The following is a 17,909-nucleotide window of genomic DNA, read 5'->3' on the forward strand; positions in this document are numbered from 1 at the left end:
GGTCTGTAACATTACCTCCCCCTCTTTCAGGCTTTCGTCCTCGAAAGTCATAAAGCTGTGGCTTCCCAGGTAAGCGCTGGCTGCCCAACTCCTTCTTTTGTGTTCATGAACCCCTAATCATGTCTTCCAGTACTCTTTCTGCAAAGAAGAAATCTTATTCTTCTGTGAAAAAGAATAACCTCCGTCGTCGGATTGAAGAGGAAGGTTTCATTATGACTTTTCCCTGTACTCGTTGCGCCCGACTGGGAAAATCTTGTGTCAAGTCGGAAGGCTCAAATCGTTGTAGCGAGTGTGTGAAGGCGTCAAATTGTCGTTGTGAGGAATCTGAAGCCTCTTTTTCTGATGCCGAATGGCGTCGCTTGGTTCGGGCTCAACAGAAATTGGAAGATGAGGAAGAGCGTGCAAATGAGGAAATGGCTACAATATTAGCCCGGTTGAATCGGTACAAGAAGCAAAAGAAGCTTCTTCATAGGCGTGCTGGAGATTTTATTGCTCGAGATATCAAAGAAATTGAAGAGTTGGAGAAATTGGAAGAGCAAGAACGAAAAGAGCGTGAAGAGCAAGAAAAGTTCCAAGAACAAGGAAAGGATGCTGAGGTTGAAGCTCAGCTCGCTGCAATGCCAAACAATCCTAGTTTGACTCAGATGATGGATTCTCCTTCCTTCTGGGAGAATTTCGATTCGATCGTCGCTGGTGGTATTCCTTCACCAACTGGTGGCAACCAGTCAAGTTCGCAATAGGTTCCCATGTGTTCTCAGAGGTATCGTATCCTTTCCATTTGATCAAGTAACATGGTCGTCCATTGACTTGTCGGTAATCCAGAACTTGTTCCACTTCATATTCATCATCTTCGCTTTCGATTTCAATGTTTTCTGTTGGTATGGCGTTTTTCGGTGCTGGTTCCAATAGCGAGATGTGAAATACTGGATGTATGCGCTTCATTGATTTCGGTAGTTTCAAGCGATAATTCACTGGTCCTGTTTTTTCTTCAATGGTGAAAGGTCCAATCTTCTGGTGATCGAGCTTTTGACTTGGTCGTTTTGTTTTGATATTTCTGCGGAGCAGGAATACTTTTTCCCCCCTCTTCAAGGTAGGTCCCTCTCCGTGGTGCTTGTCGTAATATATAGCCGCTCGTAGGTTCATGAAGTCGATGTCTCTTGACATTTGTTGGTGTAAGTTCTTCAGCTTTTGGACTGTCTCATTTGCCGCTTCTGATGTGGACTCTTGTAGTCGTGGCTTTTCATATAGCACTGGGTGGTATCCATAATTGGCGTAAAATGGCGTTACTTTGAGTGTTGAATGCTCTGCATTGTTATATGCAAACTGTGCCATGGGTAGGAATCTAACCCAATCATCTTGTTCGTAATTGATGTAGTGCCGTAGGTATTGTTCAATTGTTTGGTTGGTTCGTTCGGTTTGGCCATTTGCTTGTGGGTGGTAGGCTGTGGTGAGGCGGTGCTCTATACCCATCAAGTTCGTGAGTGTCGTCCAGAATTTTGAAGTGAACAGTTTGTCTCTGTCTGAGGTGATCTTCTGAGGCATTCCGTGGTTGGTGATGACATGCTTCAGGAATATCTGTGCCATATCTGCTGCGGTCATGGTTCCTTTGGCTGGCACCAAATGAATATATTTGGTCATTCGATCTGTGATGACTGTGATCGAGTCATATCCTTGTGATGTCGGTAACTGTGTGATGAAGTCGATGGTAACCCATTCCCATGGATGTGTTGGAGCATCCGGGGATTGCATTTTCCCATAGGGTTGATGTCTTGCTGCCTTATCTCGAATGCAAGTTTCACAGTTCTTCACATATTCTTGAACAACTTTTCGCGTGTTTGGGAAGTAGTAGTTTCTCATGATTTGTTCAGCTGTTTTCTCTGTTCCCAAATGTCCGTGGGGTGGAGTGTCATGGTGCATGCTGATGATCTCATTTCTCATGCTCTTTGGCACATAGATGAGGTTGTGCAAATACACTAATCCATTGTTGTCAGTGGTCAATTTGTCGTTTTCTGCTGAGTTTTCAATCATATCCTGGATCATCTTATCTTTCTGTGTTTCTTCAATGATTTTCTTTTCCAAAGGTTCGTTTGAGGTATGCATCGTTGCTGCTAACACCTGGTGGTTATAGCTGATGGTTCCATCTTCGTTGGTTTTCAATATCGCTGGGTTGATCGTTCTGTCCTTGATCTCATAGTCTGGTCGTCGACTGAGTGCGTCTGCTTGTCCATTCTCATTTCCTTTGCAGTGGATGATCTTGAAGTCATATTGCGATAGTACTTCAGCCCATCTGGCCTGTCTTCGAGTCAACTCTTTGGTTGTTGTGAAGAAGGTCAGATTCTTGTGATCTGTTTTCACAAGTACAGTGTGTTGTGCTCCTTCCAAATAGACTCTCCAAGTCTTGAATGCTACCACTATGGCTAGCAGTTCCTTGTCATGGATGTCATAGTTCAATTCTGCTTGAACTAGTTTTCGTGAGTGGAATGCAACGGCTCGTGGTTTTCCATCTGGTCCTGGTTGAGTCATCCTCATACCAATGGCATAGTCTGATGCATCTGTTTCAATCGTGGTTTCCTTTTCTGGGTCGAACTGCACAAGTGCTGGTGCAGATACAATTCTTTCCTTGGCTTGTTGAAACGCTTGTCGTTGTTCTGGTCCCCATTGAAACTCTTGTCCCTTTTTCAACAATTTGAACAGTGGTGTCATGAATTGTGAGTAGTCCTTCAAGAATCGTCGGTAGTAGTTCACAAGTCCTGTAAACTGTTGAACTTCCTTGGTGTTCTTCAGTTCTGGCCAATCCAAGATTGCTTGAACTTTGTTCTTATCCATCTGGATTCCCTCTGTAGTGATCCAGTGTCCTAAGAACTCGGTTTCCTGAACATGGAATTCGCACTTCTTCAACTTCAATCGTAGCTTCGCTTCCTCAAGTTTTTGCAGTACTTTTTTGACATGCTGCACATGTTCTTCGAAGGTGCTGGAGAAGACCAAGATGTCATCAAGGTAGACTATCACGAAGATGTCGAGATATACTCCAAGTACATCATAGATGAATCGTTGGAATGATGCTGGTGCGTTGGTAAGCCCAAATGGCATGACCAAATATTCATAATGTCCATATTTCGTTCTGATGGTCGTTTTCCATTCTTCTCCTCTGGCAATTCGTAGTCGATTGTAGGCGTCCACAAGGTCAAATTTGGTAAACCATTTTGCTCCTCTAATTCGGTCTTGCATTTCATCAACTCGTGGTAATGGGTGTCGATCTTTGATGGTGATGGCGTTGAGTGGTCGATAATCTGCACATAGTCGTAGGCTTCCATCCTTTTTCGGTACAAATAGGACTCCGTGCCCTGCTGGTGATGTCGATGGTCTGATGAATCCTTTCGCCAATTGTTCTTCGATATATTCCCGTAGTATTTTCGATTCTCGTTCTGACATCGGGTAAATTTTCTTGCATGTCGGTGTCTTCCCTTCCATAAGGGGTATGCGATGATCGTGTGGTCCATGGTCTGGTAGTTCAGGTCGTTCAGGCTGCTTGAACAAGTGCTGAAACTCAATATACTCCTGTGGAATCTGTGGTTCCTGAGTCGTTGCTGCTAGCTCCTTATGGTCAATCCATTCCCATGAGCCTAGCTCTGAGTCTGATGCTTCTTGGTTGCTATCAACTCTTTCTGAGCGATATTCCTCAATCGGCGCTGATCTCTTGGGTATATCCTCGTCCATCAAGTATTCGCAATACTTCTGGGTCGTGTCCGGTGCCCATCCGGGTAAATTCATCAGCCAATGTCGTTCTGAGGCCCTGGTGGCTGCTAAAACAATATTCGTCGCTGTGTCATTCGTTTCTCTGTTATTCATTCTCAACCCACCTCTCGGTTGCTTCACGTATCTACCAGGTCTCCTGCCTGTAGATCGTGGTGAGGTCCCGGCCTCCCGTTGACTCGGTCCTTTCATTGTTCTTGGGCAATCGCAATTTGCAAAGTTCATTTGTCCAGTTTTCCAGTTGATTTCCGGGTTGTGATTCCTGAGCCATGGAATCCCCAACACTATATCGTATTGTCCCAGCGGTGTCACGTCGAAATTGATCCTTTCTTCATGATCCGCTACAGCCATAGGGACAAATCCCGATTCGACCGTCAGGTGACTTCCCAAATTCTCACCATTCAGTCCTGAGATAGGCTCTGGCTGCGCCTTCTCAATTCCTAAGATCCCCAATTGTCGCTGGAATCTAGGATCCATGTAATTTCCAGTAGCTCCTGAGTCAACCATCACTCTGGCTAGTTGATTGAGAACTGGTGTCGTAAATTTCAAGTGGTATCCCCGTTGTGTCGCTGATAGGCTCGCTTGCCATCTTGGTTGCCGTAGACGTCGTGGACTTGGGTAATAATCCTTGATCTCAAAATGAACTATGCAGTCATCTTCATAACATGCAGTCCAGTGCATACTTGAATGCTCTGGATGCAGTAGATATCCTCTGCATGCACAGTTCCAATCCCAACAAGGACAGCTGTCGTTGTATTTCCTAGGTCGTTCTGGAAAATAATGCGCCATTTTCTTTCGATCATAGTGTTCTCCACATGCGTGGCTATAACACACAATCCAAGGTAATTGGTTATGCTTTGGGTGCTCTCGGTAGTGCACACAATCACACCAATCGTACTTGCATGAGCTGTGGATGGGGCCTCGTAGTCGTTTGGTGGTGATGTCTCGTAAGTATCCCCATAATTCTCCATTGTTCTGTCCACAGTAATGGCACGTGTATGGGTGCTGGTCGCATTTCCGTAGGTGTTCGTCCCAAGTTTCGTTCGTTCGTTCCCAACATTTCAAGTTCTGATGTAGGCAGTATGTATTCAATTCATTGAATAGTTCCTTCAATCCTTTAGAGAGCCTCTTGGGGTTCTCCTGAAGTGAAATAACAACATCATCAATGAAGTACGCGGCAACGTCGGTATTCGTTTCTTCGTCGGCTTTTCGTTGTTCCGTATATCGCTTGGACCATAGCTGTTGCTTCGAGATAGGGCTATACACACTGGACTTCGTGTATCCCTCATTATCTTCTGCCAGAATCTGTTCTTCATGTTCTTCATTTTCGGGAGTTGCGTTCTGAGGTGTCTCCGGTATCTCATGGAGTTCCTCCACGTTGGGATCGTGGCCATTCCACTGAGTACCGTACTCTTCGTCAAGGAAATCATTAACTGGCCAATCTTGGTTGGGCAGTTCGCCGAGTGATTTCTCATGAACTGGCTCATTGATGGCTTTTTCGGACCCATCCGTCCTTATATGGGCTTTGTCGCTTCCGCTGTCGGATCCCACCATCCGTTCATTGGGCCAATATTCTTCTTCGCTTGAACTCATGATCTCATCAATTTCCTCTGTCGTGAGGGTCGTTTGTTCTTCCATCAACCTCCTCAATGGGCTCAGGTTGGGTACAATCATAGTTCTGGGTCTCCATGGTCCTCCATGCTCATCCGAAGCCTCTTGCATGTGCCATCCAGAATCATTCGTTGCTCTGAGTTCAGGGTTCACAATTCCTGTGGTGTCATACGCTCCTCTCTCCTGGGTAGCGTGCAGTTGCTTGTTATCGTCTCGTTGTTGCTGAGGCCTAACGTTCTGTCGTTGCCTGCATGCCTTCGTCATGTGGCCCGGCTTTCCACATGTGAAGCAAAGTTTCTCTTTCCTTCTTCGTTCTCTTTCCTTGTCGGATACGAAGGGCCTATGCTGTGTGGCATCCAGCTCCATCGGTCGTGGTCCATAGGGATCTTCATACCCTTGGCTTCGTGGTTGAGCTGGTCGTTTATCGTTCGATCGATAGTGGCTCGTTCGTGGGTTTCCTCTGAAGGTGTTTCCATATCTTGACTCCTTCTGTCTGACTCTAAGGTCATACAGGGTGTTGTCAATCTTGACAGCTCGTTCAAAGAGTTCGTTCAATGAAGTCGGTCGTTCCATCCAAACTAGTTTCTCCTGAATCTCTGGTTTCAACATTTCTTCGAACTTCGCAATGTACATCGTCTCGTCCCAATTCAGATGGGTGATGATCTGCTGGAAATCAGATACCAACTTGGCTACTGATCCTGTCTGTTTGAGTCGCCATAGCTTTCGTTCAGCGTTCCGTGTGGCGTCGATATCTCCAAACGTTCCCTGGAGTCGTTTCTTAAATTCAGTGAAGCTGCTGAAAACCTCAGTGGTATTGTCGTTATGGTATTGTTCATCTCTCTCCTGGAAGTCGCGCAAGGTAGGTTCAAACCAATCAAATGCTGGTCCAGTCAAATAAGTTGCTGCAAGTAGGACTTTGTCGGATTCGAAGATGAGCTTGCTCCGGTTCATGCGGACATACAAGTCCAACTGGGTGATGAAGGGTCGCAACTTGTATCGAGTACCATCAAAGGGTTCCGGCGGTCGAACTTTGATAGCTTTGGCTGACTGTCGTTCTTCCAAAGTAGTGATGCTTTCCTGCAGCTGGCTAACCATTCCAAAGAGCTCTTCATAAGTCGGAGTTCGTCCCTCAGATCCACGAGAGGATCTAGGAGTAGTGTTGCTGTTACTGTTGTTGGACATGGTTGCAGTTCGTGTTTTAAGTCAATATAGTCTCGAAACCTGACTCGTACTGACTGGCGATCAATGTGTCACAACCTGGCTTCTCTCGTGTCGTACCTAGGGTTCTAGTTAGTTGTATTTCGAGACTGAACACTTACCTTAAGTGTTCCCAAGTAGTCGTATGCTCAATGCCCCTCCGGGTCCGGTTCGGTATGTCGTATGCGTTGATGGGTATGTCGCCCCCTCCAGGCTCCGTAGTTCAATAGTCGTTGATGGGTATATCGCCCCCTCCAGGCTCCGTAAGATAATCAACAAGTAGGAACGGTAAAGGTAACGAGTAGAGAAACAAGGCCAACCGAGTACGTATACTGGGTTGTTGGTTAAGTGCGGACGAGTCAGAAACTAGAAGGTAACCAATGCTGTAAGACTTGAATTGATCGCGAAGAACTAACTAGGTGCATGAATGAGTGTCCTTATATATCCTCCGCTTATATACCATATGGACTACCATTCTGATGGTAGTGATTGTGGTAGTTGTATACCATCTACCAATGCCAAGCCATGGTATATGGTAGTTGATCACGTGATGCGCCTGTTAACTATCACCTATGATCCCTGTCCTTCCTGCATTATTACCAGAGCTTATAGTCCAATGATTCTGCCTTGACTCCCCGCATAATCACGTGAGATTAGTGCCTTAGGGGTCTGTAACACCCATTGCGCCGCAGTCCCACCGTCGTGATCAGATTACAGCACGGAATACAAAAACACAGACTCCGTAGTTTGCGAGATAGACCATGTCGAGTCAGTTGGCAGGAACAAGAACAGGGATGAAAGCAAGAAAAAAAATCGCACCTAACGGCCAAATAAGCATATCAATTGCCGGGAACTGACACCACTTGACAGTTGCTCTCAAATCATACCAATGAGTTCTGATGTTCCCATCCTCCCTGACTCAATTGGGGGTGGTCAATTTCGTCAGTTCCTGCATTAGCGCCATGTTATGTTGCCAGCATCACTGTTCATCGAGATGTGATAATCTGGTTCAGGGGGATCCATGTGCAGATCAGATGTAGATTCAGATTCATCTTTATGTACAGACTCGTACAAGTATACTGTAATTCTCTTTGATGTGAAGAACGGGAGGCACAGCACTATGAATACTTGTACAAGCAAGTACAGGCGATTACAAGGCTGTACAAGTACTCTGTACGCTGTACAGTATTGTGACAAGTCACGGGAATCGGGCTCCATCGAACCTGATTTGCCAAGACCCGCCCGTCCTGGATCGGTGGTACATATTCCTAATATGGTTTAGTTCCAGCGGACCGTCTTCCAAGGTCACTTTCCGCTGTTTTTCTTCTCTTTTCCGACTGCCCCGATTTCTCCCTTCTTCCTGTGTTCTTCGTTTCTTCAGCTGCCGTCAAGATGCGCGGTTCGCGGTATTGTATACTAGTATCCATCCTGTATCCAGTACAGTATCTGAACAGTACGAATCCTACCGGGACCTCCCTTCCGATGAACGATCCGAGAGCCCGGCACTGGACTATGTGTAAGCGAGATTCGGGTTACTCTTCCGCCTTCCCTGCCGCTTCTTTTCCCCTCTTTCCAAGCACAGATCTTCATCTGTCTGGTTGGCAGCATTGCTCGCAGACCTGTGAATAATAATAAAAGGACAAATGGCAGAACAGAAAAGCAAAAGAAAGAGCAAAGCGTGGCAGCAGTCAGCCAAGAGCCGCTAACATCAATAGTCGACAGATCCTGTCGATCCCGGGATCTGTACTTGTACTCTGTACTCTGTACAGTACACTCCTGTAATTGCTCCCAGGTTGCCGGGTTGCCCGCCGAAGGGACAGACAGCCCACTTCCGGACGATCCCCCAGTCACGAGGTTGATTGATTTCCAAGAATCGCTGACTGCAGCGATCTGGCCATTTATCGGTGGCATTCAAGTGAGGGGTTCTTTCTCTTTAATACTAGTTATCGGATGAGTGGCGCTCAGGCGCGTTACAGGCTAGGGCTTTTCTCCTTGGTCTTTGTCTGAACGATGAAACTGCAGGGACCAAACTGCCATGGCTCCTACTTAATTCGACCATCCCGGGGTTTATCTATTGACAATTATCAAACGCTCCCCAGCTTGCAAAGTCCGATAGCGGCGGCCTTGTTTTTGAACCTCATCCTAGCCCAAGCATTAACTGGCCCGGGTTTTGCGGGAAATAATAATACAGATACTACCCTAGTTTTGACTCCGGTTGCTCCGAATGCTCTGTAGATCCAAGATGGGATTATGGAGACCACTCTCCATAGTAATCATGACGCTGATGACGCCGGTGATAGTGATTGTGACAATCAATCGGTTTCTGTTTGACCAATTGATGTGATGCAGATGAAATGGAGAATGAAGAACTTTTTTTTTTTTTTTCAAGCCGAGAGAGAACCGAACTTGGCGGCGTGGTGGGGTTGGGGGTACGTAGTATGTAGGACTCTCTGACAGGCAGAACTTTTTGATTACTTTTGGAGATCTCTGGCTGAAGTCGAATGATGCATACTGGGTCCGCTCACGTGTGTACCCTGTCTAGTGTGGATTTGCATCCCTAATGGGCTTGAGTTTGACATTTCCCTCACATCAATGATCGTCTGTGTGTCTCGGCAGCATGATAGACAGAGCATTACTCCTTAGAGATAGTTCTGATGCCAGTACATAGCACCGGGACCTTGTCAACATCATAGTTCGATTCTTTCTCAAGGAGATTCATTCATGCTTCAGGAGGATCCGCAGTGAATCCGCACGGATCGCTTCCCGTTCCTAGAGACTATTGAACCGGAACCAGACGCTGGGCCGTTGTTGTCCCGGTGAAAATGAAAGGCAAATTGGGCGGCAAAACAAGGACAGTATTATTGGAGCTTGAGTAAGAGAAATTCCCCGAAATCCAGCTAATTCTCTCAAAGTCACCTTCAGCATCACAACTACTACTGTGATGGCATCTCTGGATTTGGATTTTGAATTGTCTGCCCCATGCACTAGTGACTTGCCGCCTGGCACAAGGTTTGCCGGAACTGTACGATCCTCAATTCAACCTGGTGCCATTCCATCCCCTTGGGTTTTGGAGCCCTGAGTTTTACAGTTCCATGGAATCGTTCAGGGGCTGAAATTGATGCCTGTGTACTATTTACCGAACAGGGAAATCCCGTGGCGGTGCATACTACATCTCAGCCGCAGTCTCCGCTTCAGCCACAGCCACACGTCCCTCTCATGCAGGGAATTTGTCATGGCGGCTGCAAGATGCAATCCTCCAACAGACAACCTACACCATGTACTGTACTCGGACGAGAATAGAATGACGGTGTGTGCGCGTTGTTGTGCGCGATGAAAATCTGTACGTTTGCGCTGACCACATTTTCTGCTGCCTGACTTCTGACTTCTGACTTTCGGTAGGATTGTCGCTGCGTGACAGCTGAGTGTGTTCTTCTCTTCAGGACCACTGCACAGAGTACTCTGTTTTCCATACCCTGAGACGGACCTGACCAAAAAAGCCATGCACGGTACTTACCCGCAGGGTCTACCGTGCATATCCGCATCCCTTACATCCATCAGTCCAGATGCAGTGATGCAGCACCGCTGTGAGTTTGTGACAAGGCCGTTCGGCTGAAAGACCCGATGCGCGATTGTTACCCATCGGCCTTGTCGAGTGCTTAGCCACTGTCCTGAGGCTTCTTTCTAGCCGCTGCGGCTGACTCGTATGCGTGATGTGGGTTGTGGTTCCATCCCCAACCAAATCAGGTGGAATCGAGTCTTACCGCACTCTGCAGCTGCTCGTGTGCACGGATCGCGGTATTATGGCTAGTTTACGGGTTCGTACATACAAGCGTACTTGTACAGGTGTACAAGTACATACTGTACGTATCTGTGCACATGTGTACTTGTCAGATACAGATACATACGCGCCACACCGTACGATACATGCACCTGCACCGCACCTGCTCATGCCCATCCACTTGCTTAACCGTTTCAAGGCGAGGCACCTCGGCTCTGCAGGTGAGGTAGCAGTGACAGTCACGTCTGTCCTGTCCTGCAGGAAACCTTGGTTGATTTTGGCGGGCAAGATAGGCTTTTCAGTGAAGTCAAGGCGGCAATACTACTTGCACCTCTCCCTTTCGGAAAGTGGCCAATTGCCCCCTCTAGCAGTATCTGGCTGATGCTGTTTCCTGAACAACCGGATGAGGGCCGTACCACCGTAGTCTGTTCAATTGGAGCAAAGCGTAACTCGTATACCTACAGTATCCCAGCAAGGCTCACCGCCGCATTGCTTTACACCCTAATGATTGGATCTTGAATCTGAATAAAATCTCCGGCTGCCTTGATTCGAAGCAAAAGAGACTCGTCTTCCCCTCGATAGTGCAGTGCATTGATAGCAGCAACAGCAACAACCCGATTGCCATATGGGATCCCATGCTTTGTACAGATAGTAGAGTTGAGTTCTATATCTATCCCCAGCATGAGATGTTGGCTTTATCGGGCGGTAACTGACGGTACGAGCGTGGTCCCGGCTCGATTCGATTCGATAAAACTCTGGTTCGTTCGGGTTGATGGTCGATCTCGCCTTTTCCAAGGGCGGCCTTAGGTACTCGTATCATGCAAGGTAGATACATGCATATGTACATGTCACATCGTTTGACCCTATCTACAGAACGAAGGATCCAGAGCTTCACCCTCTGTTCCATGGATCGTGAAAGCCCGCCTTGCCTTACCGCTTATCCAATTGTCCTCCGTACGAAGTACTACTCTTAATCGAATGCCTATTGAAACGCATCCCGAATCTCCAGCGCCACCTTTCCCCCCTCAACACCCTTCACTTCAACACTGCTCAAATCCTTCACAATCCAATCCGCCCCAGCATGCCGCAACTGAGCCAGCGTATGTGTCGTCGCAAGCGCAAGCACCTTAAACCCCGCCGCTTTGCCCGCCTTAATCCCCGACGGCGCATCCTCCAACACCACAATGGATTCCGACCCCGAGTTCTCCAGTCCCAGCTTCTCACGACCAAGAAGATAGCAGCGCGGGTCAGGTTTGCCCAGCTCAACGTCTTCGGCTACAACCAGGACGCGCGGGTGTGCGAGACCCAGGACACCGAGCCAGCCGTCAACCAGCGCACGGGTGCCGGAGGTCACGACGCCCCAGTTTGCGCGGGAGGATTCGAGGGCAGAGAGGAGGGTGCGGGCGCCGGGGATTTCGATGGCATCGGAGCCGTATTGTTGGGGGATGCGGCCTTCGATGTAGCTGACATCTTTAGATTGGGGTTATCACTGTTAGTTGCCGTCCTCTGTTCTGGGACATGGGTATGAGTATAGTAGGTCGACGCACACTCCCAATTGGCCTTGCTCTTGTCATACAGCGCCAATGTATCGATACTCCTTCGTCCGTGGGACGTAGCCAGGATGGCTTTCGGGTCTACGCCCAGTTCATCACCGATTCTGTATTGTATAAACATATGACCTTATTCTGCAGTGATTTGCGGGACGAACTTGTGCCAGTGCTTGACGATTGCTATTACGGATTAGCTGCGAGCATAGTCTATGTAAAAAAGAATAGCGTACCATCTGTCGAGTCAACAATCGTGCCGTCAAAGTCGGAGAGGACTCCGTCGAAGGTGTGGATTTGCGGAGGGGCTGAGAATGATCCTTCGGTCATGCTGGTGGTATAATCTAGCGACCTTGGTATCTATGAAGTAAAAACAAGTCAAAAAATCTCTATGCAATAAACAGAAAGGAAACAGTGCCGTATAATCGATCACCAACCCTGTAGAACAAATGGCGGGGAGATATCGGAGATCGGCGAAGGTTTTCCCGGTTATCTTAGCGCCATCCGGATTTTTGCAAAATTTCTCGACATCTTCAGGTGTTTTCCTCATTTGGTATCAACCTCTTATCTTATTCTTTTGTTTATTACATTGGCAAGATGGGTTTTAACATAGGTATGTTTTCTCCCACTTTCTCTTTGCTCGCTGCAATCGCTAATTGGTGCAGGAAAAACTTCTAAGCGGACGCCTACCCGGTTAAGGCACAAGATCGCAAAGGCTTCTGCAGCCAAGGGTCGCAAGGAAAGAAAGCTTGCGAAGAAGGTATGCCGATTTTTAAGCTATACATACGTCGATTCGGATTCTTACATTGTCCGGCAGAACCCTGAATGGCGCTCGAAAGTCAAGAAGGACCCCGGCATCCCCAACCTCTTCCCGTTCAAAGACCAGCTTCTCCATGAAATCGAGGAAAAGAAGCGCCTGAAGGAGGAAGAACAGAACCGGATTCGCGAGGAAGCCCGTGAGCGTCGCCGTGCGGAGAAACAGCAGCAGAAGGCGCAAACCGGAGCCGAGGGTCAGACTATGATCGATGAAGAGCTTATGGATGACGATGATGATATGGATGCGGATGCCGGTGACTCGTCAAATCCTATGGCTGCACTTCTTGCTTCCGCGCGGGCTAGAGCGGCTGAGTACGAGGACCAACACGACGATGACGATGACGATGAGGAGATGGATGAGGATGATGACGACGAGGATGGCATGGATGAGGATGAGGAGAGCGGTGGGATGTCGCTTGGCACTTCATCAGTGACGCCCTTCGATTCGAATCCATCCAAGGAAAGCTCGAGACGCGCATTCGACAAGGTGTTCAAGCAGGTCGTCGACGCAGCGGATGTCGTCCTCTATGTGCTGGATGCCCGTGACCCCGAAGGCACCCGGTCGAAGGAAGTCGAGCACGAAATCATGGCCGCCCAAGGAGGGTCGAAGCGATTGATTCTCATCCTCAACAAAATCGACCTTGTACCTCCCCAGGTGCTGAAGGGCTGGCTGGTGCACCTGCGCCGGTACTTCCCTACCCTGCCGCTCAAGGCCTCCAACGGCACCGCCAACGCACACAGCTTCGACCACAAGCAACTGTCTGTCAAGGGAACCTCGGAGACGCTCTTCCACGCCCTCAAGTCGTACGCACACAACAAGCAGATGAAGCGCTCGGTCTCGGTCGGTGTTATCGGCTACCCCAACGTCGGCAAGTCCTCCGTGATCAACGCCCTCATGTCCCGTCTGAACAAGGGCTCCAGCAACGCCTGCCCAACGGGCGCCGAAGCCGGCGTGACCACCAACCTGCGCGAAGTCAAGCTCGACGGCAAGCTCAAACTCATCGACTCCCCCGGTATCGTCTTCCCCAACACCAACAACTCCGACAAGAAGTCCAAGAAAAAGAAGGCAGATGAGCACGCCCGTCTCGTGCTGCTCAACGCCATTCCGCCCAAGCAGATCGAGGACCCCATTCCCGCCGTCAACCTCCTGCTCCGCCGCCTATCCAAGTCAGAGCAGCTCATGAACAAGCTGGTCGAGGTCTACCAGATCCCCGCGATCCTCCCCGGCCAGGACCAAACCACCGACTTCCTGATTCACGTCGCCCGCAAGCGCGGCCGTCTGGGCAAGGGTGGTGTTCCCAACATCGAGAGCGCAGCGATGACCGTTATCAACGACTGGCGCGATGGTCGTATCCAGGGCTGGGCTAACGCCCCGGTCTTGCCTGTTGCAACTACAACGGCTGACGGAACCACAAAAACCCCCGCTGCCGGCGAGGGCGTGGACACGAAACAGATTGTCACGGAGTGGGCGAAGGAGTTCAAGCTCGAGGGATTATGGGGGAATGGCGAGGGTGATGAGGAGATGGCCGAGTAGATTTTTCTTTTATTTCTTTATCATATTTTATTTATGGATACCAAGGCGTTTCTGGTATAAAAAGGTGGTCAGTGATAGTCATGCAATATAAAATTGTTAAGTTGTCTACAACATTATCCTCTCAGTAAATTTTCTCGATAAACGTTCAACCACTCAGAACGCGCTTCCGCGGGCAGATCGCGTCACTCGCGGAGATAGATCTCTTCACCTCTTCTATCTTCCACTCTACACATTTATATCTGCAAGACCTATAATCTATATAAACTGGAACGATTCTGGAATCTCACCACTCTCCCTCGAAAACCCATCTAGCCTCGAACAACCCCATATACAGACCGCTACGCTACGATGGCCCGGAAATCCACCAGCACACCCGCCTCACAAGAAGACAACATCATGCCCTCCTCGCAACCCTCGTCCTCGCCTCAAGCCACACCCTCACAATCACAGCCGCAATCCCAACACCAGCAAGTAACAGAGCAGCAGCTTAAATCCCGTGCCGAAAATGGCGTTAATGTTGAGGTATCCCCCCTCCTTCCCTCCCCGAGATTAAAAGATTGCTCTGTACCCAAACACAATAAAAAGGCAAAACGAATGAACGCTAATACAGTGTGGGTAAATTGAATAGGACTACCTCCTCCCCCGCAGCCTAACCGCGCGCCTCGCAAAATCCGTCCTGCCCCCCAACACTACAATCCAAAAAGACGCCCTCCTCGCCATGCAAAAAGCGGCCACGGTGTTTGTCTCGTATTTGTCTTCTCAGTACGTTCCTCTCTCGTAGCGAGAAGGAATAGCTGGTCCTGGAATGGTGGGCTGATCAAACGCAGTGCGAACGAAGCAACCCTGAAACGAACCGTCGCGCCAACGGATGTATTCAGTGCGATTGAGGAGTTGGAGTTTGGGGGGTTTAGGGAGAAGCTGGAGAAGGAGTTGGATGTTTATACGGAGGTGAAGGCGGGGAAGAGGAAGAAGCCTGCTGCTCCTGGTGATGGTGCTGCGGGTGGGGAACAGAAGGGCGGGGAGAAAGCGGACGAGGAGGACACTGCGGTTCGTGGTGCAAAGAGGATGAAGAGGGCTGGTGAGGAGGGGCAGGCGAAGGGTGATGATGTTGAGGGTGAAGGGGAGGGTGATGACGATGAAGCTGAAGTAGAAGAAGAAGAGGAGGATATCGACGAAGACGATGCAGAAGAGGATGAGGACGAAGAAGAGGAAGAGGGGGAAGGCGAAGAAGCACAAGAAGACGATATCAACCTAGTCGAGGATCTGGATCGAGACTCCCGCGCGAAACGCACCATGGACCCCGATGCTGCTGCCGATAGTGACTCGGATGGTGAAGGGCCGGGCTCGCAGTTGCGTGGGGATATGGGGATGGATTAGATACCCTAGTACGTTCATAATGGCTATATTGGATAATACCGAGTATCACGATATGCAATCAATGTACATTATACGTCCAACTAAGAATTATACTCAGCCGCTGCATCAAACATGAAACTCCCTCATCAGAAAAATGTAGGAATACATATGTATTAAATGCCACCCGAGAAGAATGAAGCAACCAACGCCATGATATCCGGAAACGCCATACCAGACCGCAGCGACTATGCAAGCATATCCTCATCTCCAGGACAAGGATAACCAGGAGAATTGAGACAAAATGAATCGTTCATATACAAAGTGCAGTCCTGATAACCAAGTAGGACGCCCAAAAAAAAAGAAAAAAAAAAAAAAGACCTGAACGCCAGCAGCATGTAACACTGGTATCCTAAATCCACTGCCACCAAAACAATAGAGAGGAAGACAGAACAATGGGAACTCCTGCAAATAGTCACACGGGCCGGTTTAACAGATTGTCGAATCCTTTCGGAATCGAAGGCGAATGGATCGTATCCAACTTATCACCTGGCTGCTGAGACATAGGGCCGTTTGTGCGGGCTGCCCCGGCCGGGAGGGGAAGCATAGCTTTGGATGCTTCCTCTTTGGAGAGTTTGTCGGCACCTGCTGCTGTGCCCTTGGTGACAGCGCTAAATTTGGTAATCTTGGAGTTCTTGGGCTGTGCTTTGGTTCCCTTCTTGGGAGCCTTGGGCTTAGTAGCGGGCTTCTTGGCTGCGGGCTGTTTCTTCGGAGGATTCGTCTTAGCGGCACCAAGGACATCCTTGAGGTTGCGTCCGCGACTGGCCGGGTTGGGACGAGCAGCACCCTTGGCAGGTGCTTTATGCGGCAGCTCCACATCCTCATCGTGGCTGGATGATGGCGTAGGGAAGGCCGTGATGGTCTTCTGCTTCTTCTTGGGCGTCTCGATGACAACAGAGACCTTGGCCTTGGCTTGCTCCATCTCGGATTCGTCGAGGAATTCTGGCGTGTGGTCGTCCCAGCGTCTCAAGTTGGCTAACCTGGCGACTTCTTCGCAATCCCCTCTGACCATCAGGTCAAACGAGTCTTCGAATTCCTTGCCCGTTGGTGGCTCATTGTTGATCCACATGGTGACTCCGTTCTTGCGACCCTTGATCACATGGCAGAGGCTCTTCACCAGGCGACGCACTCCGGGAATCTTCATGCTGGTGCCAACGACGATTAACGCGTCCGGACGCGAACGGATATCCGCGTTCATTACTGACGTAATGGCTTCCTCGTCGGGGTTGTGTTCGTTGTAGAGGACAATGCGGGGTCGCATCTTACCCACACCGTGACTGCGCTGACCGGTCTCGAGGCGGAATTGGTTGGTGCGCGAACACTCGGGACATTCAGGGGCGTCGGGACGGGCAAACATGTCGCGATCGAAGTCCCCCAGGTGACGACATTTCTGACACACCATCTTATCCAGACTGCCATGGAGCTGGATCGTGCGCGGCCAAGGGGCCTTGACATTGAGAGGGACCTGGGTCGCCAGCGGGGGCATAGAGGTCTCAATTCCGTCAATGTTCTGCGTATACAACCGTGTGAGACGATTTTCATGCCCAAGCGAGGCCAGCATGTGGTGGAAGGCCGTGGGGCTGGTCTTCTCAGCCTCTTCCGACAGCGACCGCACCATGTCCTGAAACAATGCGGTCAGGGTATCATCCTGGTAAACGGCGGCGTCGAAAAGGAGTTTCCCAGACGCCTTGAGATTATGTTTCTTCTGCAGCGACTTGAACAAGCCATCAGTGGAACGAAAGTCCGGGACTGGTAAGTCGTCAAATGTTAGTTCGTGGAGAATGGTCGTAGGGGTGAGGTAAGACACGTACTACCCGCGGACGTCGAGATGCCCGCCCCAGCAATGACGACAATTTTGCGGTGTTTCCGAAGAGTCTTGACAAGTAGATCGACTTGCGACTGCTGTTCTTCCTGCGACAAAGGCGAATCTGGCGTGAGGTCGAGCTCGCGAGAAACGCGCTCCTTGGGCACTTTGGAGGTCGCGACTCGGCGTCGCTTGCAGGCGGGCGGTCCTTCTTGGCGTTTGTCCTCCAGCGACGGCGGCGGCGAAGGAAAGAAGCCAGGAGGAGCGATGGGCGAGGACGGAGGAGAGCTTAGCTCTGAGGCGTCTGAAAAATCATCATCCATGGCGATATAGGGTAGACGTCGTTGTTAGAGGTAGAGGTAGAAGTAGGGTCGTGGTGTCGTAGTCGTAGTGGGAGCAGGGGTGAGGTTAGGTCAGAATCAGGGAAACCACATCAAAATTCAATCATGGAGAAGGAGG

At 49.4% G+C, this 17,909-nt stretch overlaps 5 protein-coding genes across 5 annotated transcripts; 2 read left to right on the top strand and 3 right to left on the bottom strand.

The window, feature by feature from the left end:
• Nucleotides 1–119: 119 nt before the first annotated feature.
• ACHE_30814S (uncharacterized protein) lies at nucleotides 120–740 on the top strand (the record flags this gene model as incomplete). The annotated part of the gene is made up of 1 exon (XM_043277472.1): nucleotides 120–740. The coding sequence occupies one exon, from the start codon at nucleotides 120–122 to the stop codon at nucleotides 738–740; it is 621 nt and encodes a 206-aa protein (XP_043135348.1).
• ACHE_30813A (uncharacterized protein) lies at nucleotides 631–4,542 on the bottom strand (the record flags this gene model as incomplete). The annotated part of the gene is made up of 1 exon (XM_043277473.1): nucleotides 631–4,542. The coding sequence occupies one exon, from the start codon at nucleotides 4,540–4,542 to the stop codon at nucleotides 631–633; it is 3,912 nt and encodes a 1,303-aa protein (XP_043135349.1).
• A 6,779-nt stretch (nucleotides 4,543–11,321) lies between these two features.
• On the bottom strand, nucleotides 11,322–12,213 carry ACHE_30815A (HAD family hydrolase; the record flags this gene model as incomplete). Its single annotated transcript, XM_043277474.1, has 4 exons — nucleotides 11,322–11,809; nucleotides 11,887–11,996; nucleotides 12,048–12,069; nucleotides 12,120–12,213. 4 exons carry the CDS (start codon nucleotides 12,211–12,213, stop codon nucleotides 11,322–11,324), a joined length of 714 nt encoding a protein of 237 aa, XP_043135350.1.
• Nucleotides 12,214–12,480: 267 nt separating this feature from the next.
• ACHE_30816S (putative GTP binding protein) lies at nucleotides 12,481–14,233 on the top strand (the record flags this gene model as incomplete). Its single annotated transcript, XM_043277476.1, has 3 exons — nucleotides 12,481–12,496; nucleotides 12,549–12,643; nucleotides 12,701–14,233. 3 exons carry the CDS (start codon nucleotides 12,481–12,483, stop codon nucleotides 14,231–14,233), a joined length of 1,644 nt encoding a protein of 547 aa, XP_043135351.1.
• Nucleotides 14,234–16,061: 1,828 nt separating this feature from the next.
• ACHE_30817A (putative SIR2 family histone deacetylase (Hst4)) lies at nucleotides 16,062–17,773 on the bottom strand (the record flags this gene model as incomplete). Its single annotated transcript, XM_043277477.1, has 2 exons — nucleotides 16,062–17,395; nucleotides 17,458–17,773. 2 exons carry the CDS (start codon nucleotides 17,771–17,773, stop codon nucleotides 16,062–16,064), a joined length of 1,650 nt encoding a protein of 549 aa, XP_043135352.1.
• Nucleotides 17,774–17,909: the final 136 nt, after the last annotated feature.

This window comes from Aspergillus chevalieri, chromosome 3 (assembly GCF_016861735.1).
Source record: "Aspergillus chevalieri M1 DNA, chromosome 3, nearly complete sequence".
Taxonomy (NCBI): Eukaryota; Fungi; Ascomycota; class Eurotiomycetes; order Eurotiales; family Aspergillaceae; genus Aspergillus; species Aspergillus chevalieri.